Source organism: Lichenostomus cassidix, chromosome 10 (genome assembly GCF_008360975.1).
Source record: "Lichenostomus cassidix isolate B80296 chromosome 10, HeHo_3.0, whole genome shotgun sequence".
NCBI classification, from domain to species: Eukaryota; Metazoa; Chordata; class Aves; order Passeriformes; family Meliphagidae; genus Lichenostomus; species Lichenostomus cassidix.
This window is the reverse complement of record NC_139491.1, coordinates 18,560,285-18,585,932: the sequence shown is the minus strand read 5'-3', so window position 1 is coordinate 18,585,932 and position 25,648 is coordinate 18,560,285. Positions and strand designations below refer to the sequence as shown.

The 25,648-nt window shown below is 52.7% G+C and overlaps 1 protein-coding gene across 1 annotated transcript; it reads left to right on the top strand.

The window, feature by feature from the left end:
- The first annotated feature begins 6,129 nt into the window (after window positions 1-6,129).
- Window positions 6,130-23,827, top strand: STRA6 (signaling receptor and transporter of retinol STRA6). The gene is made up of 17 exons (XM_085071049.1): window positions 6,130-6,291; window positions 8,818-8,896; window positions 10,319-10,401; window positions 10,995-11,134; window positions 12,290-12,456; window positions 13,790-13,912; window positions 14,826-14,893; window positions 15,365-15,441; window positions 15,919-15,980; window positions 16,083-16,263; window positions 17,980-18,055; window positions 18,607-18,740; window positions 19,723-19,840; window positions 20,691-20,792; window positions 21,119-21,282; window positions 22,055-22,192; window positions 23,411-23,827. Exons 1-17 carry the CDS (start codon window positions 6,167-6,169, stop codon window positions 23,587-23,589), a joined length of 2,016 nt encoding a protein of 671 aa, XP_084927175.1. The 5' UTR covers window positions 6,130-6,166; the 3' UTR covers window positions 23,590-23,827.
- The last annotated feature ends 1,821 nt before the right edge of the window (window positions 23,828-25,648 follow it).

Sequence of the window (25,648 nt, the reverse complement as noted above, 5' to 3'; positions counted from 1 at the left end):
CTTTTTTTCCATCCCAACCCTTTTCCATCCCAATCCTTTTCCATCCCAAACCCTTTCCATCCCAAACCCTTTCCCATCCCAAACCTTTTTCCATCCCAAATCCTTTCCATCCAAACCCTTTTCAGTCCCAAACTCTTTTTCACCCCAAACGCTGTTTTCATCCCAGACCCTTTTCAGTCCCAACTCCTTTTTTTCCATCCCAAACCCTTTCATCCCAACCCTTTCCCATCCCAAACCCTTTTTTTCCACCCCAAACCTTTCCCATCCCAAACCTTTTTCATCCCAAATCCTATTTCCATCCCAAACCTTTTCCCATCCCTAAACTTTCCCATTCCAAACCTTTTTTCCATCCCAACCGTTTCCCATCCCAAACCTTTCCCATCCCAAAACCTTTCCCATCCCAAACTCTTTTCCATCCCAAACCTTTTTCCATCCCTAAACTTTCCCATCCCAAACCTTTTTTCTATCCCAAACCTTTTCCATCCCAACCCTTTTCCATCCCAACCCTTTCCCATCCCAAACCCTCTTTATCCCAAACCCTTTCCCATCCCTCCCCCACTCTATGGGATCCCCAGCCGCAATCCCAGATTTCGGGGCCGTTATCCCCCAATCCCTTCCCAGCAGCAGCAAACCCCCAACTTCCCAGGATTTGGGGTGAATCCCATCCTCCCCAACATCTCCACCTTTTAGGATCACCCCATTCCGGGGCAGCAGCCGAGATTCCCGATGTCCCAGAGGGATTTTTCCCAAATCCAGGCCCTTTTAGGGGCGGGCTCAGCTCCCCGCGCCGCCGGGCCTCCCTCCTCCTCCTCCTCCTCCTCCTCCTCCTCCTCCTCCTGCGCCATGGCTCGAGGGGATAAAGTTCCCGCAGGATCCTCGGGAATTGCGGACTTTGCCTCAGGCGCAGCGGGGAAAGGAGGGAAGCGGCAGGGAAGGCAGGAGGTAATTCGGGATTGGGATTTTTCCCGACTTTCCCATCTTTTCCCACCCCTTTTTCCCCACTCGGCCGCGGGTGAGGAGCTCCAGGGTTGGGATGGTTTGCTCAAATCCTGTCCTCGGGGCTGTGGGAAATCCCAAAAATCCCGATTTGCGCTCCTGGTTTCCCTTTTCCCTGCGGGATGCAGAATCCCGGGATCAGGTTTGGGTTCAGGGATCACCTTGTGCGATCCTAAAAACTTCTCCCCTTTTCTCTGGGGGATGGAGCATTCCGGGATCAGGTTTTGGGTTCAGGGATCACTTTGTGAGATCCTAAAAAACTTTTCCCTTTTTCCTGGGGGATTCAGCATTTCGGGATCAGGTTTTGGGATGGATCCTGCCTTCAGGGATGACTTTGTGCGATCCTACAAACTTTCCCCCTTTCCCCAGTGGGATGTAGAATTTCAGGATCAGCTTTTGGGTTCAGGGATCACTTTGTGTGATCCTAAAACTTTCCCTCTTTCCCTAGGGGTTAGGGAAATCCCAAAAATCCTAATTCTGCCCTCCAGCAGTGGTTTAACCCCCAGTTTCCCTTTCCCTATGGATTACAGAATCCCGGGATCAGGTTTTGGGTTCAGGGATGACTTTGTGCGATCCTAAAAAACTTTTCCCCTTTTCCTGGGGGATGCAGCATTCCGGGATCAGTTTTGGGTTCAGGGATAACTTCATGCGATCCTAAAAACTTTCCCCCTTTTCCCAGTGGGATGTAGAATTCCAGGATAAGCTTTTGGGTTCAGGGATCACTTTGTGGGATCCTAAAAACGTTTCCCATCACCGGGAATGCAGGAAATCCCAAAAATCCTAATTCTGCCCTCCCGCAAGAGTTTCACCCCCATTTTCCCTTTCCCTATGGAACACAGAATCCCAGGAGCAGTTTTGGGTTCAGGGATGGTTTCGGACGATCCTACAAACTTTCCCCCTTTCCCAGTGGGATGCAGCATCCCAGCTTTTGGGGTTTCCCGCCCCGGATCCCGATGGATCCTACAAACTGCTCCCTTTTCCCAGTTTTTTTGGGATGTTTGAGCAGCACCTGCTGCCGGCTTTGCCTGGAAACCGAGGATCCTAAAAATAACCCCAAATCGGCTTTTTTGGGGTCAATATTCCTTCCCCCTCTGGTTGAAAAGTGCAAAAGGGGAATTTTTGTTTTGCTTTTCTTGTGGGTTTTCCAGCAGGAGGGATTGGGGTCGGGAAGAGCTGGAGCGGCTCGGAATGCCGGGATTGTGGGAATAATGGGGATTTGGGGGAATAATGGGGTCGGGTGGGGCCAGGAAAAGGCCTCGGTGGGATGAAAGAATTCCCGAGGGATTTTCCCGGGGGGATTGGGGGATTTCAGCTTCCCAAATTCCCTCGGGATCAGCTCTTCCTGGTGGAGTTTTTCCAAAAAAAATAGCCGCGGGCAGGAGTTGGGTGAGGCTCGGGAGGCTCGGATGTCCTATTGTCCTTCCCAGATTGTTGATTGTTTTTTTGGGATTGTTTTTGGGGCTGGATGGCGGAATTTGGGTGGTCCGGGGGGGGATCAGGTGCACCCGCCCGGAAAATCGGGAATTAACTCCTCCCTGAGCCCTGGGAGGAGAAAAAAATGGGAATTAACTCTTCCCTGTGTTCTGGGAGAGGAAAAAATTAGGGAATTAACTCTTCCCGGTGTCCTTGGAAACTGAAAAAAATCGGGAATTAACTCTTCCCTGTGCTCTAAGAGGATGGAAAATCGGGAATTAAGCCTTCTCTGAGCTCTGGGAGTCTGGAAAAATCGGGAATTAACTCTTCCCTGTGTCCCGGGAATCTGAAAATTCGGGAATTAACTCTTCCCTATGCCCTGGGAATCTGAAAATTCGGGAATTAACTCTTCCCTGCGCCCTGGGAATCTGAAAGTTCGGGAATTAACCCTTTCCTGTGCCCTGGGAATCTGAAAGTTCGGGAATTAACTCTTCCCTGCGCTCTGGGAATCTGAAAAAAATCGGGAATTTTCCCTTCCCGGCACGAATCCACTTTTGGGAATTCTTTCCCGAGCTGGCGGGATTGGCACGGATGGGGAATATCGGGAATGCGATTGGAGCAGATCCGCTTGATCCAACTCCCCTTCCCGGCCCGAGGGAATTTTTTTTTCCCTGGGAAAATCGCGATTTTCCTCGTTTTTATGCAAACCTGGAGCGGGGAAAGGTCCGCAATTCCCATTCCCGGCTGGATTGCGAACTGTGGGATGAGAAATCTCCCGGGAAAGTGGGAAAAGCGGGATGAGCAGGAATTCCACGGAGCCACCCGAGGCCTGGCGCTGCTCGGGAAGAGGTCAGGGAGAGGAGCAGAGGGATCAGATTCCAGGGAAAATCTGGGATGGGCGGGGAGGAGCATCCCGCTGGGAATGTGGCCATCCCAGAGAAATCCTGGGATTTGCGGGAGGTTGGGGCCGGCAGGGAGCTGAGGGATGGAATTCCATGGGACCTGGGAGGGGAAAAACCGGGAATTAACCCTTCGCTGAGACCTGGGAGGTGAAAATTCGGGAATTAACCCTTCCATGGGAGCTGGGAGGGAAGAAATCGGGAATTAAACTTTCCATGTGCCCTGAGAGGCGAAAATTCAGGAATTAACCCTTTGCTGAGACCTGGCAAGCTGGAAAATCGGGAATTCACCCTTCCATGGGAGCTGGGAGGGAAAAAATCGGGAATTAACCTTTCCCTGAGCCTCGGGAGGCGAAAAATCGGGAGTTAACCCTTTTCTGAGACCTGGGAAGCTGGAAAATCGGGAATTCACCCTTCCCTGTCCGGGTGAGCCCAGGGGACACTGACATTCCCTCTGGAGCAGATTCCCGACCCCAGTTTGCATCCTTGGGAATTGCCTCAGCCCAGGCCTCGCTTTCCCTGCCCAAATCCGTATTCCCAAATCCCAAACCCCATTCCAAACTCCCAAACCGCGCCTGAATCCCATCCCCAATTTCCCAAGCCCTGACAAAACCCATATTCCCAAACCCCAACTGCATTCCTAACTGCCAAACCCTGGGAGAACTTCATATTCCCAACTTCCAAACCCCATTCCCATTTCCCAACCCATATTCCCAATTTCCCAAGCCCTGGCAAAACCCTCTTTCCCAACTCCCAAACCACATTCCCAGGTCCCAAACCCCATATTCCCAACTTCCCAACTCCAGCAAGACCCATATTCCCAAACCCCAAACTCCACGTGAACCCATATTCCCAATTTCCAAACCCCATTGCCAACTCCCAAACCCCACCTAAATCCCATCCCAAATGTCTCAAACCCTGGAAAAACCCATATTCCCAACTCCCAAACCCCATTGCCAACTTCCAAATCTCATTCCCATTTCCCAACCCCTGCCTAAACCCAGATTCCAATTTTCCCAAACCCTGGCAAAACCCATATTCCCAATTTCCAAGCGCTGCCTAAACCCCACATTCCCGACTTCCAAACCTCGTTCCCAATTTCTAAAGCCCACTCCCAGCTTCTAAATCCCATTCCCAATTTCCATACCCTGCCTAATCCCACTTTCCCAACTCCCAAATCCCATCCCCAACTCCCAAACCTCACCCAATCCCACATTCCCAATTCCCAATCCCCACCCAATCCCACATTCCCAACTCCCAAACCCCACCCAATCCCACATTCCCAACTCCCAAACCCCACCCAATCCCACATTCCCAACTCCCAAATCCCAATCCCAATTCCAATTCCCAAACCTCATCCAATCCCACATTCCCAATTCCCAAACCTCATCCAATCCCACATTCCCAATTCCCAAACCTCACCCAATCCCACATTCCCAATACCCAATCCCACATTCCCAATACCCAATCCCACATTCCCAATTCCCAATCCCACATTCCCAATTCCCAAACCCCACCCAATCCCACATTCCCAATTCCCAAAGCTCACCCAATCCCACATTCCCAATTCCCAATCCCACATTCCCAACACCTAAACCCCACCCAATCCCACATTCCCACCCCTCCCAGCCCCCCTGGCTCGCTGCCAGCACCATTCCCAGCTCCCACCTTTTCCCGGAATTCCTCATTCCCGGAGCTGAGCTCAGCGCCGCTTCCCGGGTGGCTGGAAAATCATGGAATTCCAGTTTGGGATTTGGGATGCAGCCCAGCCGGGGATCCATGGGATTTGGGATCCCATGGGAACACCCTGAGCATGGAGAGCAGGTGGGATCTGATTCCCGGCTGGTTTTTGGGAAGAGAGATGAAGATCCCAAGTTTTCTCTCCTGGAATGAAGGAAATCCCTGGAAAACTGCAGGGAATGGGAATGTGACGTGGAGCAGCGCGGTGGCCGTGGGGACAATGCCACTGGTGTGTCCCTTTGGATCCATCCCAGTCCCGAGGGAATGCCAACAGCAGCCCTGGAGAGCAGCCAGACCCTCCAGCTGTCACCTCTGGGGACATTCCCGGGTGACATTCCCGGGTGACATTCCCGGGTGACATTCCCGGGTGACGACATTCCCGGGTGACGACATTCCCAGGTTCCATTCCTGGGTGACATTCCCGGCTGTCCCCAAATCCCGGGCTGTCCCTGGGGCTGCTCCCGCCGTCCCCTCATCCCTGGGGACATTCCCGGGTGACATCCCAGGTTGTCCCCAAGCCCCGCCGGTGACACTTTGGGGACATTTTTCCAGGCCCAGCCTGTTCCCTGGGTGAAGCAGGAATTCTCCCGGCGCCAAACCCATCCCGGGATAACCAGGATTACAGGGATAACCAGGATAACCGGGATAACAGGGACAACTGGGATAACCGGGACAACAGGGACAATTGGGATAACCGGGATAGCAAGGATAACCGGGATAATCGGGATAACAGGGATAACCAGGCCCTGCTTGGCGCCAGGACAATCTCGGGACAATCTCGGGACAATCTGGGGACAATGCCATTCCCGCCGGGAATGCCGCTGGATGTCCCTGAAGTGCCACACGGTCCCGCCCCATCCCATCCCAATCCTTGATCCCTGCCCTGCTTTTCCAGCCGGGAAAACCCAAACAAAAGCTCTTCGCGCTGCTCCGGAATCACCGGGATCAGCGGGATTGGGATCCCCCGGGAATCTCCCGGCTCCAGCTCCACGGAAAAGCTGGAATTCGGGCGAGGATTTCGGGATCAAGCCGCATTCCCGGGAGGAGCCGCTGGGAGTTTTTCCAACTTTTCCAGGCGGCGGAGGGAAGGAGGAGGAGGAGGAGGAGGAGGAGCGGCCATGGCCTCCAACGGCTCGGCCGGGATTCGGGATTCCCCCCTGGAATTCGGGAATTTCGCCGAGGACGATTTGGGATCCGACTGGTACATCTACGAGGCCACGGAGGCGGCGGCGCCCCGCGATGAGTGAGTGATCCCAAATATTCCCAAAAAATGTCCCCAGAAGTGTCCCCGAGCATCCCGCTGTCCCTGCCGAGCTCCATCCCCTTTTCCCTCATTCCCGGGTTTATTCCCGGAGGGGATTTCAAGGGAATTCTGAGCCCGAAAAATCCTGGATTGCTTTAGGATCGGGATCTGGCGCCCGGGGATGAGTGGGTATTCCCAGATGTTCCCAAAATGTCCCCAAAAGTGTCCCCAAAGGTGTCCCCCTGTCCCTGCCCAGCTCCCGCTCCATCCCCTTTCCCACGGAGCAACAACTCCCGGATTTATTCCCGGCAGAGCAGGAGGGGAATTCAAAGGATTTTCGGAATTCTCAAAAAATCCTGGAATTCCATGGGGTCGGGATCAATCCCGGATTTCTTTAGGGATCAATCCCGCAGTGGGAATGGCTGTTGATCCCTTTCCCTTGGTTTTTCCCCCAAAATGTCAAATCCATGCTGTTCCCACCCCTCTGGATCCAGGATTTCCACCCCAAATTCCCAAAATTCGGCAGATTTCAACCCGGAGCGAAGGGATTTGGGAGCACATCCCAAAATCCCCTAGGATGATCCCATAGGATGGAGTTCCCCGCCTCTGGATTGGGATGAGAATCCCAGATTTTCCAAGGGGTTTAAATAAATCCCATTTCTTTGGGATCCATGAGAATTCCCAAAGCTGCATTTTCCCCCAGGAATGGGATGGAAGGGCAGCGAAATCCCAGGATTTTGGGTCCTGGTTGAATTCCCTTTCCCAAGAATTCCTACAGGGAAGGGAAACTGAGGCACGGAGCAGCTAGGAATTTCATCCCAGGATTTTGGGTCCTGAATTCCCTTTCCCAAGGAATTCCCAAGAGAATTCCTCCAGGGAAGGGAAATTTATCCCAGGATTTTGGGATTCCTCATGCAATTCCCTTTCCCAAGAGAATTCCTCCAGGGAAAGGAAACAATGGAATTTCTTTTCCAGGTCCCAAATCCCAAAAATTCCCATCCCATCCCTGGGAATCCATTGTCCCTGAGCTTTGCTCCCCATAAATCCCAAAGATAACCTGGGAATGATCCAATCCCAAAGGAATTCTCCCCATTGATCCCAAATCCTCCCCCTTGCCAAAGAACCTTTGGAATCTCCTCGTCCCATCCCAATTTTTTTTCCCCCCCGGGAAAAAACCCCACCCCATAGATTTTGGGATGAATTGCCCAAGGATTGGGGGATTTTCCCGGGATTTCAGAGCTGTCCCTGGGATCCCGATCCTAATTCCTGGGATTTGGGGGCGGCAGGGATTTTTGGGATGCATGGAAAATCCCGATTTTCCCATCGGACCTTTCCCTGGTCCTGTCTCTGTCCGTCCCGTTGGAAGTGTGGGGTTTGGGAAGGGCTGGGATGGGGTTTTCCCTGGAAATTATGGGATTTGGGGGTTTCTGCATGGGATTTATGGGATTTGGGGATACCACAGGTGATTTATGGGATCCAGGGGTTTCCCTGTGATTGATGGGATTCAGGAGTTCCCAAACATGATTTATGGGATTTAGGGGTTTTCCATGTAATTTATGGGATTTAGGGGTTTTCCATGTGATTTATGGCATTCGGGATATTTCCGCACGTGGGATTTATGGGATTCAGGGGTTTCCATGGGATTTCTGGGATTCAGGAATTCCCATTGGTGATTTATGGGATTCAGGAGTTCCCAAACATGATTTATGGGATTCAAGGGGTTTCTGTGTGATTTATGGGGTTCAGGGAGTTCCATGGGATTTCTGGGATTCAGGAATTCCCACACAGGATTTATGGGATTCAGGATGTTTCCACAGAGGGGATTTATGGGATTCAAGGGGTTTCCATGGGATTTATGGGATCCAGGGGTTCCCAGAGGTGATTTATGGGATTCAGGGTTTCCCGCATGTGAATTATGGGATTCAAGATGTTTCCACACATGGAGTTTATGGGATTTGGGAGTTCCATGGGATTTCTGGGATTCAGGAGTTCCCAGAGGTGATTTATGGGATTCAGGGAGTTCCATGGGATTTCTGGCATTTAGGAGTTCCTACATGTGATTTATGGGATTCAGGATGTTTCCACAGAGGGGATTTATGGGATTCAGGAGTTCCCATTGATGGTTTATGGGATTCAAGGGGTTTCCATGTGATTTATGGGATTCAGGAATTCCCACATGGGATTTATGGGATTCAGGAATTCCCACACGGGATTTATGGGATTCAGGAATTCCCACATGGGATTTATGGGATTCAGGAATTCCCACATGGGATTTATGGGATTCAGGGTATTTCCACAGAGGGGATTTATGGGATTCAAGGGGTTTCCCACATGTGAATTATGGGATTCAAGATGTTTCCACAGAGGGGATTTATGGGATTTGGGAGTTCCCAGAGGTGATTTATGGGATTCCCACTGGGATCCCAGCCATCCCCTATTCCTGGGAAGGATCCCATTATTCTGGAATGGAATCACACCATTCCCAGCCCTTTTAGGGTTCAATTTGGGATTTTTCCCGTTTCCCAGCCTTTTTCCCGGCGCCATCCCGGAGTGTCACCCCACCATTTCCCCCCGGATGTACCACACCTGCATGGCTCCCATTTCCGTGAGTAGCCATCCCAGAATTCCCATTCCCAATCCCAAATTCCCAAATATCCCCGCTGGGATCCCCATCCAGTGCCAGGATGCTCCAAAAAAATAAAAATCCCACATTCCCTCCCTGGAATCCATGGATTTGATTTAGGGCCAAACTCCACCTCAGGTGTCTCTCCTCCCATAAACGATCCCAGAATTCCGTGGTTTCCTGGATTTTCCTCCTGGAATGTTCTCTGTGGAGTAATAATCCCAAAATTCCTCCCAAATCGTTCCCATCATTCCCTGGAACCCCTTTTTCCATGGATTTATGGATTCCTGCCCTGGTCACGGCTGGATTTGGGATGTGGGGTGGGAATGGTGTCTCCATGGATATTCCCATCATTCCCCATTTTCATGGATTTGGTTCCTCCATGGGGTTCCTGCCATTCCCAGAAACCCTTTTCCATGGATTTAAAGTCTCCACGGATATTCCCATCAATCCCATCATTCCCAGGACTCCATTTCCATGGATTTAAGTCCTCCATGGATGTTCCCATCATTCCAGTTTTCCATGGAAATTGTTCCTCCGTGGGTATTCCTATCATTCCCAAGACCCCTTTCCCACAGATTTGGTGCCTCTGTGGATTTTCCCATCATTCCCATTTTCCATGGAATTGGTTCCTCCATAGGGTTCCAACCATTTCCAGGATTCCTTTTCCATGGAAACTTTTCCTCTATGTGTATTCCCATCAATCCCATCATTCCCAGGGCTCCTTTTCCATGGAAACTCTTCCTCCATGGATGTTCCCATCATTCCCCATATTCCATGGATTTAGGGCCTCTATGGGGTTCCCGCCATTCCCAAGATCCCTTTTTCCATGGATTTAGGGCCTCCATGGATTTTTCCATTTTCTCCAGGACTCCTTTTCCATGGAAACTTTTCCTCTATGTGTATTCCCATCAATCCCATCATTCCCAGGACTCTTTTTCCATGGAAATTCTTCCTCCATGGATGTTCCCATCATTCCCCTTTTCCATGGATTTGGTGCCTCAGTGGATTTTCCCATCATTCCCAAGGCCCCTTTTCCATGGATTCCGTTCCTCCATGGATTTTCCATCATTCCAAGGACCCTTTTCAATGAAAATTCTTCCTCCATGGATGTTCCCACCATTCCCTTTTTCCATGGAAATTGTTTCTCCATGGAGTTCCATCATTCCCAGGACCCATTTTCCATGGAACTGATTCCTCCATGGATTTTCCCATCATTCCCAAGACCCATTTCCCATGGATTTGGTTCCTCCATGGGGTTTCCACCATTCCCAGACCTCCTTTTCCATGGATTTTGTCCCTTGATGGATGTTCCCTTCACATCCCGGACCCTTTTCCATGGAAACATTTCCTCCCCACACATTCCCACCCCTCCCCACCCCGTTTTCCATGGATTTCCCGCAGCTGGCGGCGATCCTGGCTCTGTCCTTCCTGGTGAAGCGCCGGCGCCTGCGGAGCTGCTGGAACGGCGTGCCGGGATTGCTCAGGTGAATCTGCCTTTTCCTGCCTTTTTTCCACCTTTTCTCACTTTTTCCCAACATTTTTCCCCCACATTTTCCCACGTTTTCCCCCACCTTTCCCCCGCATTTTATTCCCATGTTTTCCTACCTTTCTTCCCACCTTTTTTCCTCCCATTTTCCCACTTTTTCCCAACATTTTTCCCCACCTTTTCCCACCTCTTCCCCACCTTTCCCCCACATTTTATTCCCATGTTTTCCTACCTTTCTTCCCACCTTTTCCCCACATTTTCCCACCTTTTTTCCCCACCTTTTCCCCCCGCATTTTCCCACATTTTCCCAACATTTTCCCCCACTTTTCCTCCACATTTTCCCACCTTTTCTCCACCTTTTATTCCCATGTTTTCCCACCTTTCTTCCCACCTTTTACCCCACATTTTCCCACTTTTTTCCCACCTTTTCCTACCTCTTTTCCCACTTTTTCCGCACCTTTTTCCCCACTTTTCCCCCTCATTTCCCACCCTTTTTCCCTGCATTTTTCCCTACATTTTCCCCAGCATTTCCCCACATCCCCTCTCACCCCACCCCAATCCTCAATCCGTGCCATTCCCGCAATCCCGTAGCCCCGGGAATTTCCTGGAGGAGGAGGGCAGCCGCGCTCCGGTGGCAGCCGTGTTCGCCATCCTCTTCTCCTCGCTCTGCGTCCTGGTGCTGGATCCGGATCCTCTGCCGCTCGTGTCCCACTCGGCCCACAGCGCCCGCGGTAAGGACGGCTATTCCCGCCTTTTCCCGCCTTTTCCCGCCTTTGCCCGCCTTTCCCCACCTTTTCCAGCCTTTTCACGCCTTCCCCACCTTTTTCCCGCCTTTTCCCATTTTTCCCGCCTTTTCCCACCTTTCTCCCACCTTTTCCCGCCTTTCCCGCCTTTCTCCTGCCTTTTCAGCCTTTTCCCAACTTTTCCCGCCTTTTCACGCCTTTCTCCTGCTTTTTCCTGCTTTTTCCCACCTTTCCCGCCTTTCCCGCCTTTTTCCCACCTTTTCCCACCTTTTCTCAACTTTCCCGCCTTTTTCCCACCTTTTCCCACCTTTTCCCAACTTTCCCGCCTTTTCTCATCTTTTTCCCACATTTTTCCATGCCTTTTTTTTATTTTTTCCCACTGTTTCCCCACCTTTTCCCACCTTCTTCTGCCTTTCTTCTGAATTTTTCCCACCTTTTTCCCACATTTTCCCACCTTTTCCTGCCTTTTTCCTCCATTTCGCTCACATTTTCCCGGCCTTTTCCCCATTTTCCTGCCTTTTTTCCATTTTCCCACCTTCTTTCCACCTTTTTTCGTTTTTTCCCCACCATTTTCCTCACCTTTCCCCACCTCTTCCCCATCTTTTTCCCACCTTTTCCCCACATTTTCTCCTCCTTTTCCATGCCTTTCCCCAGTTTCCCTTTTCCCATTTTCCCCACCTTTCCCCTGTGTTTTTACCTTTTTTTCCCATTTGCCCTTTTCCCTGCCTTTTCCCCACATTTTTCCTGCCTTTTCCCCACTTTTTCCCAGTTTCCCAGCCTTTTCCCCATCTTTTCCTACCTTTTTCCAACCTTTTTCCCATTTCAACACCTTTCCCCTGCCTTTTATCCTACTTTTCCCGTTTTCTCTCATTTTTCCCACTTTTTTCCCTGCCTCTTTTCCCCCATTTTTCCCCCACCTTTCTTCCACCGTTTTCCCATTTCCCACCTTTTTCCTGTTTTCCTGCCTTTTTCCCATTTTCCTGTCTTTTCCCCACCTTCTTCCCACCATTTTCCCTTATTTCCACCACCTTTTCCCACATTTTTCCCCTTTTCCCCACCTTTCTCCCACCTTTTCTCCATTTTCTCACCTTTTTCCCATTTTTTTTTTCCCATTTTCCCATTATTTTTCCCGTTTTCCCGCAGAATACTGGAAGATCCTGGCTCTGCTCTACTACCCGCTGTTCTACTTCCCGCTGCTCGCCTGTGCCACCCTGGGCCACCGCCTGGGCTACCTGGCCGGCTCCCTGCTGGCCTGGGGACACTGCGTGGCACACGTGTGGCACCGGGCACAGTGTCCCCAGCACCCGAAGGTGGGTGGCCCTGGGCTGGGGAGGGGACAGCCAGGTGGCCTGGGGTGTGGCGGCTTCCTGGAAGTGGCCTTGAGGGGTTGTGGCTCCCTTGTCACCTCCCCAAGTGGCCCTGAGGTGTTGTCACCTCCTGAAGTGACCCTGGGGTGTGGTGGCTTCCTGGAAGTGGCCCTGAAGTGTCACAGCTTCCTCGAGTGGCCCTGAGAGGCTGTGGCTTCATTGCCACCTCCTTGAATGTCCCTGAGTTGTGGTGGCTTTTGTGTCACCACCTTGAGTGGCTCTGAGGTGTTGAGGCTTCCTGGAGGTGGCCTTGAGGGGTTGTGGCTTCATTGTCACCTCCTTGAGTAGTCCTGAGGTGTTGTCACCTCCCTGAGGTGTCCTGGGTCCCTTGAGTGGCCCTGCGGGGTTGTGGCTTCATTGCCACCTCCTTGAGTGGCCCTGAGGTGTCACAACTTCCTGGAAGTGGCCCTGAGGTGTGGTGGCTTCCTCATCACCTCTTTGAGTGGCCCTGAGGTGTCTTGGCTTCCTTGTCACCTCCTTGGGTGCCTCTGAGGGGTTGTGGCTTCATTGCCACCACCTTGAATGGCCCTGAGGTGTTGTGGCTTCCTGGAAGTGTCTCTGAGGTGTTGTCACCCCCCTGTGTCCCTGAAGGGCTGTGGCTTCATTGGCACCTCCTTGAGTGGCCCTGAGGTACCAGCCCTGCTCAGGATGGTGTCCATGATCCCGGTGTTCCCATTCCCAGATTTCCCAGTTCTATTCCACATTATCCCACATTCCCATCAGCCTGGGGCTGCTCCTGCTCTGGTACTGGTCCATGATCCCGATATCTCCACCATTCCCAGATTTCCCAGTTCTATTCCACATTATCCCACATTCCCATCACCCTCTGGTACCCGGGATGATGTCCATGATCCCGATATTCCCACCATTCCCAGATTTCCTGGTTCTACTCCACATTATCCCACATTCCCACCATCCTGAGGCTTCTCCCACTCTGGTAGTGGGGCTGTGATCCCAATGTTCCCCATTCCCAGATTTCCCAGTTCTATTCCCAGTTATCCCACGTTCTCATCAGCCTGCGCCTGCTCTGGTACCCGGGGTGGTGTCCATGATCCCGGTGTTTCCAACATTCCCAGATTTCCCAGTTCTATTCCATGTTATCCCACATTCCCATCATCCTGGGGCTTCTCCTGCTCTGGTACCGGGGTGGTGTCCATGATCCCGATATCTCCATGGATCCAAAATTTCCTGGTTTTACTCCACGTTATCCCACATTCCCATCACCCTCTGGTACCCGGGATGGTGTCCATGATCCCGATATCCCCACCATTCCCAGATTTCCCGGTTCTACTCCACGTTATCCCACATTCCCATCATCCTGGCGCTGCTCCTGCTCAGTCTGTGGTACCCAGCGCTGCTCATCCGGAGCTTCACCCGCGGGGACAGCGCTGAGCTGGAGGTAACGGGAATTCCAGCCGGGAATTTGGGGAGAAACTCGCGGGAGAGGGAGGGGAATTTGGGTTGGGATTGGGATTGAGTTTGGGATCTGGATAGGGAGCAGGATTGAGACCAGGACTGACATCAGGACGGGGATTGGGATTGGGATCGGGATTGGGGTTGGGTTTGGGGTCAGGACTTGGACTGGGACCAGGACTGGGATTGGGACTGGGATCGGGATTGGGATAGTGATCAGAGTTGGGACTGGGACAGGGATTGGGATTGGGATTGGCATAGGATTAAGAGTGGGAGTGGGATCAGGACCGGGACTGTGACCAGGACTGGGACTGGGACTGGGCTCAGGTCGGGATCAGGAATGGGATTGGGATCGGGATCGGGATCAGGATCAGGATCAGGATCAGGACTGGGATTGGGACCAGGACTGAGATCAGGATCGGGATCAGGACCAGGATCAGGATGGGGACTGGGATTGGGATTGGGATCTCCCTGTCCCCCTGCAGCCCCAGCGCTGGGGCAGCTCCATTGCCATCCCGGGATTTGAGCAGGGAGTGGGAAATGTGCCTCTGGAATGAACTCTTACGCAAGCGGCTTTGGGGATCAGCCGGCTCCAGGCACTCCTTGTTTTCCTGGATAATCCCAGGAATAATCACCTTGGAGCTGTGCCGGGCTTTGCTGGGGACAGAGGAGGAAATTCGGGAAAGGAGGCCTGGGAAGGGCCTGAGGTGACCCTTGGGATCCCAGATGGATTCGGGAATGGGGCAGGATCATCCCGCCTTTCCCACACCAGCATCCCACATTCCTGATCCCAACGAGGGCTGGGAAGATCCCATTGGGAGATGGCAGGAGTGGGGTGAGGGTGGAGTCGGGACAGGGATGCTTTCCCAAAATCCATCCATTTATCCCTGTTTCCCAAGATTCCCGGGAAAGGATATTACAGGAAGTACCTCAAGGCTCTCCTGTCCAAGCAGGGCCAGAATGGGAGGTGAGGATGGAAAATCCCGTTCCTGGCACATCAAATTGCCGGCTCATCCCATTCCCTGCACATCCCATTCCCTGCACATCCCATTCCCTGCACATCCCATTCCCTGCACATCCCATTCCCAATACATCTCAATTCCAGCTCATCCCATTCCCAGCTCATCCCATTCCCAGCTCATCCCATTCCCAGCTCATCCCATTCCCGGCACATCCCATTCCCAGCTCATCCCATTCCCAGCTCATCCCATTCCCAGCTCATCCCATTCCCAGCTCATCCCATTCCCGGCACATCCCAATCCCAGCACATCCCATTCCCAGCTCATCCCAATCCCAGCATATCCCAATCCCAGCACATCCCATTCCCAGCTCATCCCAATCCCAGCATATCCCATTCCCGGCACATCCCATTCCCAGCTCATCCCGAGGATCGCTGTTCCCAAGGAATGGGATCCTCACCCTCTCCCGGCTCCCGCAGCTCCCGGAAGATCGAGGAGACTCTCCGCTCCCGGATCCGATCCTATCTCTGCTCCTACATCTACACTCCTGAGGAAGGTGGGATTCGGGATGATCCCATGGAATCACGGGATGCTTGGGGTTGGGAGGGATTTATGGATCTCCAGTCCCCTCATGATCCCAAATCCTGGCTCCTCTCCCACTTTTCCCTCCATGATCCTAAATCCCAGTTCCTTTCCCACTTTTCCCTCCATGGCCCCAAATCCCAGCTCCTCTCCCTTTTTTCCCTCCATGATCTCAAACCCCAGCTGTCTCCCATTTTTTCTCCATGATCCCAAATCCCAGCTCCTCTCCCACTTTTCCCTCCATGATCTCATGATCCCAAATCTCAGTTCTTCTCTCACTTTTCTCCCCATGATCCCAAATCCCAGTTCCTTTCCCACTTTTCCCTCCATGACCCCAATTCCCAAATCCCAGCTCCTCTCCCCTTTTCCCTCCATGATCCCAAATCCCAGCTCCTCTCCCATTTTTTCTCCATGATCCCAAATCCCAGCTCCTCTCCCGCTTTCCCGCCAGGGTTCCGGATCCCGCTGAAGCTCGTGGTGTCCATCACCGTGGCCGTCATCGCCGTCTACCAGGTGACACCGGGAACATTCCGGATCCGGGAACAGCATTCCCTACGGCATTCCCGCCCCTCTCCCCCGCGCTCCGTAAATCCCTAAATCCCGCGGGGTTTGCAGGTGGCCCTGCTGCTGCTCCTGGCCGTGGTTCCCACCATCCAGATTGTCCGGGCGGGAATGACCAAGGACATCGTGGTGCTGCTGGTGCAGTTCGGCCTGGTGCCCTCGGACAATCCGGCCGTGCCGGGCGACATGGAGAAGGAGCTGCGCACCGTCCGGCACTACCTGTGGTCGCTGGAAGGTGTGATCCCGGCTGGATCGTGATTCCAGAGGGGAACTGGGGGATTTCGGGAGGATTCCGAGCCTGGAGGATTGGGGGAGATTCCAGAGGATTTCGGGAGGATTCTGAATTGAAGGATAGTCAGGGATGGCAGAGATTCCAGGGGATATCAGGGATGGGCAGATTCCAGAGGATTTCAGGAGGATTCCAAACTCGGAGGGATATCAGGGATGGAGAGATTCCAGAGGATTTCTGGAGGATTCTGAACCCAAAGACAGTCAGGGATGGCAGAGATTCCAGGGGATTCCAGGGGGATTCCAGACCTGGAGGACAGTCAGGGATGGAGGAGATTCCAAGAGGATTCCAAGGGGATTCTGGACCCAGAAGATGGGGGAGATTCCAGAGGATTTCAGGATTCTGAACATAGAGGGAGATCAGGGATGGGAGAGATTCCAAGGGGATTCCAGGAGGATTCCAAACCTGGAGGAAGATCAGGGATGGCAGAGATTCCAGGGGATTTCAGGAGGATCCTCCCACCCGGAGCCTGCTTTCAGAGGGGGATTTGGAGGGATTCTGGGAGGACTCCAAACCTGGAGGGAGGTTAGGGATGGTGAAGATTCCAGGGGAATTCCAGTAGGATTCTGAATCCAGAGGATGGTCAGGGATAGGACAGATTCCAGCAGGATTCCAAATCTGGAGGATGGTCAGGGGTCAGGGAGATCCCAGGGGGATTTCATGGATGGGCAGATTCTGGGGGGATTCTGAACCCGAAGGATGGTTAGGGATGGGGGAAATTCCCGGGGAACTTCAGGAGGATTCCAAACTTGGAGCATAGGGCAGATTCCATGGGATTTCAGGAGGATCCTCCCGGCCGGATCCCGCTTCCAGAGGGGGATTTGGAGGGATTCCAGGAGGATTCCAAACCAGGAGGACATAGAGGGATTGGGGAAATTCCCGGGGGATTTGGGGAGCGGCTGGCAGGCGTGGGATGGGCAGCATGCAGGGCTGGCTGGGGCTGTGCCAGGCTGGCGCGTGCCAAGACGGGAAGGGATGGTGGGAAGAGCTGTCGGGAAGAGCCAGAGGGAAGAGCCAGAGGGAAGAGCTGGCAGATGCTGGGGGCTTGGAAATCTGCTGGAATGGAACAGATGGGCCTTGGATCCCTGGAGAGTGGAAATCCTTGGATGAGGGATGAGGGGAGAGCTGTGATAGAGGGAAAAACAGGGATTGGAGATAGCAGGGATGAGGGAATAATAGGGATGAGGGGATAACAGGGATGGAGGAATAGGGATGAAGGGATAGCAGCGATCAGGGAATTGCAGGGATAAAAGAATAGCAGGGATGAGGGAATTTCAGAGATAAAGGAATAGCAGGGATGCCCCCCACCTCCTTGGGATGCACCAATCCCATGAAGGATTTGATAGCATTTCCTGGATCCCCAATCCTCTCCCATCCTCTTTTTCCCCCACATCTCCATCCCTCCTCCTGCTTCCCCCAGAATTCCCTTTTTCCGAGTCCCCATCCCAGGGATTTCCCACCCCCTGCCCATCCCACCCCACTCCAGGGATTTTCCCTTCCCATGGAATTCCCTTCCCATTTTTCCACCATCTCATCCCTTCCCCCTGGGAGACAAAGGAGAGCAGGCAAAATGTGGGAAACTGAGGCACAGTTCCCACTCAAACCCCATTCCTGGCGAGATTCCCAACCCAAATCCATCAGTTTTTCCCATTTTCCCTGCAGTGTGCTACATCTTCTCCCTGGTGCTGTGCTGCCTGCTGACCTGCGCCATGCTCCTCCGGACGCTGGTCATGCACAGGTGGGAATGGCGTTCCCATTCCTGATTTTCCTGTTCCCATTCCTGATTTTCCCACTTCCCATTCCTGATTTTCCCACTTCCCATTCCCATTCCCACTCCCATTTCCATTCCATTCCCATTCCCATTCCCATTCCCATTCCATCCCCATTCCTCATTCCCATTCATTCCCCATTCCCATTTGCATTCCCATTCGCATTCCCCTTTCCACATGCCATTCCCATCCCCATTCCCATCCCCATTCCCCATTCCACATTCCCATCCCATTCCATTCCCATTCCCGTTCCCTATTTTCCCTTTCCCCATTCCATTTCCATTCCCATTCCATCCCCATTCCCATTCCCCTGCCCATCCCCATTCCCATTCCCATTCATTCCCATCCCCATTCCATTCCCAATCCCATTCCCCATTCCCATTCCCATTCCCCTTCCCAATCCCATTCTCCATTCCCCATTCCCATCCCCATCCCCATCCTCCATCCCCATTCCCATTCCCATCCCCATTCCCACTCCCACTCCCGGTTTCCCCGGGATTTACGGGATCTCGGTTCCCAGGTCCAATCTCCGCTCGCTGTACCAGGGCTCCGTGCTGGATGTGTTTTCCCAAGCTCACATCCTCCGTCCTTCCCGCAGTGCCGTCGTCTGCTGGATCAGCTTCGCCAGCTTCCAGGCCGCCTTTGCCTGCCTCGGTAACCGCGGGATTCGGGAATTATCGCGGGAATTCGGGATGAATTCGGGATGAATTCGGGATGGGGAGGATCCCAATTTTATTTAGGGTTAAGCAGCAATTCCTGGGTTTTCACCTCACTTCGAGGAGGGAGAGGTGAGGGTTTTGTTCCTCTTTCCCCAAAAGCAATCTGGTGGTTGCTGGGAATGCCAAATGGTTGGGGGGGGGAAAATTTATTGGGAAAAATTGGAAGAATTGGAAAGATGGGGGAAATGGAAACAATGGGGGAAAATAGGAAAAACGGGGAAAATCAGAAAAATGGGGAAAATTGGAAAAGTCAGAAAAATTGGAAAAATAATTGGAAAAATAATTGGAAAAATAATTGGAAAAATAATTGGAAAAATAATTGGAAAAATAATTGGAAAAATAATTGGAAAAATTTGAAAGATTGGGAAAATTGGAAAAAAATCAGAAAAATTGGAAGGATTGGAAGGATTTAAAGGGTTGGAAATATTGGAAAAATTGGAAAGGTGGGAAAAGCTGGAAGGATTGGAAAAATCAGAAATATGGGGGAAATGAGAAAGATGGGAATAGCTGGACAAATCAGAAAAATTGGAAGGATTGGAAAAATCAGAAATATGGGAAAAATTGGAAAGATGGGAATAATTAGAAAAATAGGAAAAAGCAGAAAAATGGAAAAATGGGGAAAATTGGGAAAATTGAAAAATTGGAAAAATGAGAAAAACTGGAAAGATGGGAAAAATTGGAAAGATGGGAAAATTTGGTTGGGAATTCAGAGAGGAGGAGGGACTGGGATCATGTCTGGGTTTGGCTGGATCCCAAATATTGGGATGGGAATAGCTATGGCAGCCTGGGCTCCTCATCCCCATCCCAGCCTGGATCATCCCTGCCTGGGGGGATTTGGGATGGCTGGGAGACCCCAAAAAAAGCAGGAATATCTCCCCATCCCATCCCATCGCGGATGATCCGTGTCCCGTTCCCAGGGCTCCTGATCCAGCAGGTGATTTTCTTCCTCTGCTCCGTGGCCTTCACCTTCCTGGTGGTGATCCCGCTGCAGGCCGGCACCAGCTCCCCGCTCTTCGGGATCGTCCGGAACATGTGGTGAGTGCTCGGGAATGGCTGGAAACCCCAAGGGATGCCCTGGACATGGCCCTGGAGGGGTTTGGGATGATCCATTTGGGGTTTTTCCTAAAATCATTGGAGGTTTCCACCTGAGATGATGTCTTGGGACATTCTCACTGTTTTGAAACATTCCCAGTGTTTTGGGACATTCCTGATATTTTGGGACATTCTCAAGCTGGAAACCCCAAGGAATGCCCTTGACATGGCCCTGGAGGGGTTTGGGATGCTCCATTTGGGATTTTTTCACACCTGCTGGAAGTTCTGCTTCCTGGGGTGATGCCTTGGGACATTCCTGGTGTCCTGGAACATTCCTGGTGCTTTGGGTCATTCCCAGTGTCCTGGGACATTCCCAAGCTGGAAACCCCAAGGAATGCCCTGGACATGGCCCTGGAGGGGTTTGGGATGCTCCATTTGGGGTTTTTCCCTAAACCATTGGAGGTTTCTGCCTGGGGTGATGTCTTGGGACATTCCTGGTGTCCTGGGACATTCCCAGCATCCTGGGACATTCCTGGCCTGCAAAGCCCTGGACATGGCCCTGGAGGGTTTTGGGATGTTCCATTTGGGATTTTTCCACCCCTGCTGGAAGTTCTGCTTCCTGGGGCAGTGTCTTGGGACATTCCTGGTGTTTTGGGTCATTCCTGGTGTCCTGGGACATTCCCAAGCTGGAAACCCCAAGGAACGCCCTGGGGGGAGTTGGGATGCTCCATTTGGGGTTTTTCCAACACCAATGGAGGTTTCCACCTGGGGTGGTGTCTTGGGACATTCCTGATGTTTTGGGTCATTCCCGGTGTCCTGGGTCATTCCTGGTGTCCATCCCGGCTCTCCCCAGGCCCTTCTGGCTGGCCCTGGTGGTTGCCGTGCTCCTGCAGCATCTCCTGGCGCATTACCAATTCCTGGAGCAGAATTCCCTGCAGAAGGAGCTCACCAACAGGTACAGGAATCCTGGGATTGTCCCCCATTGTCCCCAGCGGGAATTCCAGGGGAATTCCGGGGGTTTTTCTGGATATTTTGGTCTGGATTTTTGTGGGGTGACGCCAGACAGGGTGGCCCTGCTCCAGAGGGATCCAAGCATCCTCCTGGCTGTCCATCCCTATATCCCAACCCCAAAATTCCACCAATTCCTGAATTTCTGAGGAGAAGGGGAACTCCTGGGTGCATCCTGGTGGATCTTGGAAGGGATTTCCCTTCTCCCCATGGACATGGGGCAGAAGCTGCTTTTGGCCGGGAGAATTCCCGGGAATTCCGCGTTCCCCGCAGGCGCGCGCTGTACATCGTCACCGTGCTGCTCTTCCCCATCAACGTCCTGGTGGGAGTGCTGGCCGGCGTGTGGCGCCTGGTCATCTCCGGCCTCTACAACTCCGTCCACTTCTGCCGCCTGGACATCAGCCTGCTGCAGCGCGGCGTCGAGGGCTTCGACCCAGGTGGGTCATTCCCGGGAAACAGGGGTGCTGATCCCACCGCGGACATCCGGGAGGGGTGGGGTGGGGTCCACCATCCTCTGGGGCTGCCGGGAATGATGGTGGCCTCAAACCATTGGAATTGGAGCATTTTTTATCCCGAAAAATGGGTGGTGAACTTTGGAGTTCCACCAATGGTCACCTCATATCCTGGGATAAAGATGGCCAGGAAGGGACCTCAGAGGACCTTGGAGACCTCAGGGGACATCAGGGACCTCAGGGGACCTCAGGGGACCTCAGGGCTTCTCCTACTTTTCCTGCTGGGACTGAAGGTGACTTGGAAATGGGACAATGGGAGCAGGTGGCTTTTCCCAATTCCCGCTTTTCTATCCCAAGAAATGGGTGGTGACGTTTGGGGTTTCACCAGTGGTCACCTCATGCCCTGGGATAAAGGAGAGGAGACCTCAGGGGACCCCAGGACTTCCTCTGATTTTCCTGCTGGGAATGAGGGTGGCATCAAACTGTGGGAAATAGGATAACGGGCGCAGGTGGCTTTTCCCAACTCCTGCTGGGTCCTGTTTTTTTATCTCAAAACAATGGGTGGTGACCTTTGGGGTTTCAGCTGGGTCACCTCACGTCCTGGGATAAAGGTGGCTGGGAAGGGACCTCAGGGGACCTCAGGGCTTGAGTTGCTTTTCCTGCTGGGATTATGGGAGCATGGAAGGTGGAACGGGACAGTTCCCGTCTCTCCGGGTTGGGAATCAGAGGGATTTGGGAATGCTGTCCATCCCCACAGGGTTCCACTCCTACTGCCAGTTCCTGAAGCTGGAGGTGAGCCAGGGCCACCCCCTGCTGAGAGCCTTCTGCTTCCTGCTGCTCCAGCCAAGCCCTGTGGAGACACGGGAACGGAGCCGGGAGAGCAACCTGGAGGAAGGTGGGATACGGGGACACCTCCATCATCCATCCATCCATGGATTCCATGGATCCATGGATCCATCCATCATCCATCATCCATCATCCATCATCCATCATCCATCATCCATCCATCATCCATCATCCATCCATCATCCATCATCCATCATCCATCATCCATCCATCATCCATCCATCATCCATCATCCATCATCCATCATCCATCCATCATCCATCCATCATCCATCCATCATCCATCATCCATCCATCATCCATCCATCATCCATCCATCATCCATCCATCATCCATCCATCATCCATCCATCATCCATCATCCATCATCCATCATCCATCATCCATCATCCATCCATCATCCATCATCCATCATCCATCATCCATCCATCATCCATCATCATCCATCCATCATCCATCATCCATCATCCATCCATCATCCATCCATCATCCATCATCATCCATCCATCATCCATCCATCATCCATCATCCATCCATCATCCATCATCCATCATCCATCATCCATCATCCATCATCCATCATCATCCATCATCCATCATCCATCCATCATCCATCCATCATCCATCATCCATCCTTCATCCATCATCATCATCATCATCATCATATCATCATCATCATCATCATCTATCATCATCCATCATCCATCATCCATCCATCATCCATCCATCATCCATCATCCATCATCCATCCATCATCCATCATCCATCATCCATCATCCATCATCCATCCATCATCCATCCATCATCCATCCATCATCCATCCGTCATCCATCCATCATCCATCCATCATCCATCCATAATCCATCCATCATCCATCCATCCATCCATCAGGGGCTGTTCCTGTTCTGGGCTGGGCTGGGTCTCCTCAGGGAATCTTGGTGTCTTCAGTGGGATGTGGCTGGGGCTGCAATCAGGGAATGAGGGAATGCTTGGGGTTGGAAGGGACCTCAGAGTCCATCCAAGGACACCGCCCATGTCCCAGGTTACTCCAGCCTTTCCTCAGACACTCCCAGGGATCCAGGGGCAGCCACAGCTTCTCTGACAATTCCATCCCAGCCCCAGGAATTCCATGCCAATATCCCACCCCAGTCTCCTCTTTCCCCACAGGATCCCATTCCCCACACCCCACCCTCCACGCCTGATCCCAAATCCCTTTCCCAGCTCCGTTCGAGTCCCTAAACCCTTTCCCGCTGTTCCCATCTCATTCCAGGTGTGCAGCTGATGCATCCCAAGCCCGTGGCTCCGGGCCGGGCGCGGATCCGGCGGATCCGGGCGCGCTGGTGGGTGGCGTACACCCTGCTGCACAACCCCTCGCTGGCCGCTTCCCGGAAAACTGCGCTGGCCGATCCCACCGCCAACGGACCCCAGCTGGGGCCTCCCAAGCCCTGAGTTCCGGGAATCCCATCCCAATCCCATCCCCATTTCCCAATGACGATCCTGCTGCCCCAGCAGGAATTACGAGCTTCTCCCACCCTTTCCCAGCCTCCAGACTCTCTCCAGCAGTGCTGGAAGTTGGGTTGATCCCGAAATCCACAGTGACAGCTGGGCCACCTCCAAGCCCTGATTTCCTGGGAATCCCATCCCATCTCCCATCCCAATCCCATCCCATCTCCCATCCCAATCCCATCCCATCTCCCATCCCATCTCCCATCCCAATCCCATCCCAATCCCATCCCATCCCCATTTCCTGATGACAATCCTGCTGCCCCAGCAGGAATTCTGGTCTCTTCCCACCCCCTTTCCCAGCTTCCCGACTCTCTCCAGCGGTGCTGGAGGTTTGGATTATCCCGAAATCCACACTGAGCCATTCCCGAGGCTGGAGGTGACAACTGGGTCACTTCTGCGCCTGGCCAGGATGGAGATGATCCAAGAAAACCCATTCCAGATTCCCAGGAATATTTTAGGAATCACTTCCCAGTAGCTTTTCCAGCCCAGGACAATTCCCAGGGAAAGAGGGAGAAGGAGGCTGGAGGAATTCCTGAATGCCAAGGAATCACCCCTGGAGCTCAGTGTGGTCTCCCTGTGGAAAAATTCCGATTCCAGCTTTTCCTTCCCCATCCTGGCTCCATTCGGTCTCCATATCCACTCCTGGGACTTTATTTTTCCCGATTTTTGGAAGGATCAGATCCCACCCTGCCCCATCCTCTCTCCCGCTCCCGGGTCTGTGGGAATCCCGTGGTTTTCCAGGGCTCGGAGCTGGGATCCGTGAAAACCTCTCTTGGAATTGCGGAGTCGGGGAAGGAAAATAAACCAATACCTCATTCCTACACCCGCAGTGTGCGTTTTCCCTGTGATATTCCTGATTCTGGAGGGATTTGGGACAAAGGGCCCATCCCAGGGATTTTGGGATCTGCTCCACCTGGGGGTGTCGGGATCAAATCCATGATCCCACTTTGGGGCGATTTTATGGGAAAACGGCTTCCTTCGCATTCCCACGGCTTGGGAAAGTCCCTAACCCCCAACCTCGGGAACGATGGGAGCTCGAATGGGGAATTTTGGGAACAAAGTGCTGGGGGATCATCTTGTCCTATCCTTAAATCCCAGAATTCCTGCTTTTCTGGGGGCTGGAATGCTGGATTTTGAGACCCAATTCCGCATTCCCTCCCCAGCTTCCCTGGAGATTCCTCGGCCAGGCATGCCAGGGGTGGATCCATGGATTTGTGGGATTTCTGGGATAAAAACAGCGCCCTGGGCGGGTATTTGGGATTATTTTCCCCTTCCCAGCGCTTCCCGTTTTTTCCATGGAAACTCCAAACCCGCCCAGGCTGTCCTCATCCCTCCCATCCCGCTCCACCCATTCCCGGGAGTTTTTGGGAGGAGGTTTCGGGAGCCAATCCAGCTGGAAACAGCCCCGGAGGGAAAATTTTCCATGGATGGAAAATTCCCAGGATCCGGAGGGTTTGTGGCATCCCTGGATTCACCCCGTGGGTCTCACCTGTGGCTCCCAACCTGGGAATGCCAAATTCCTGATTTTGGGGGATGCTGCAAATCCCCGATAATTCCCATAAAATCCAGGAATTCCCTTTTCCAAAGCCGCTCCAGAAGGAGAATTCCAGAATTCCTGACTTGGAGCAGAAACGGATTTTTTTTCTCCTCATCCCAAGCTCCAAACCCTGCTCCAGCTGGGATTGTGGGAATAAATCCCCGGATCCCAGTATTCCCAGGGATAAAAGTGGGAAATGAATCCAAAATTCTCATATTTATCCCACAATGGGAATTTTGTGGGAATCCAGGAGCTCCTGGATCCAGCTGGGGAATTTCTGCCCACGGAGACCTCGGCCGTCCTTTCCCTTTCCCGAAAATCCCTCTGGGTTGGGAATTTTGGGACCGGAGAGATCCAGGCTCTGCTTTTCCCACGGATTTTGGGGTCCCAGGCAGGGATTAGGGGGAATTTTGGGTATCCCAGAATTGGGGTTTCCTTCCGGGGTCACGGAGGGGGCACAGGGAA

Excerpts from the sequence above, each read along its gene's own strand:
- STRA6 (XM_085071049.1), top strand. The coding sequence starts at position 6,167 with ATGGCCTCCAACGGCTCGGCCGGGATTCGGGATTCCCCCCTGGAATTC. Across the intron at positions 18,056-18,606 it reads CGGACGCTGGTCATGCACAG|GTCCAATCTCCGCTCGCTGT; the intron begins GTGGGAATGGCG and ends CTCGGTTCCCAG. Across the intron at positions 21,283-22,054 it reads CGTCGAGGGCTTCGACCCAG|GGTTCCACTCCTACTGCCAG; the intron begins GTGGGTCATTCC and ends CCATCCCCACAG.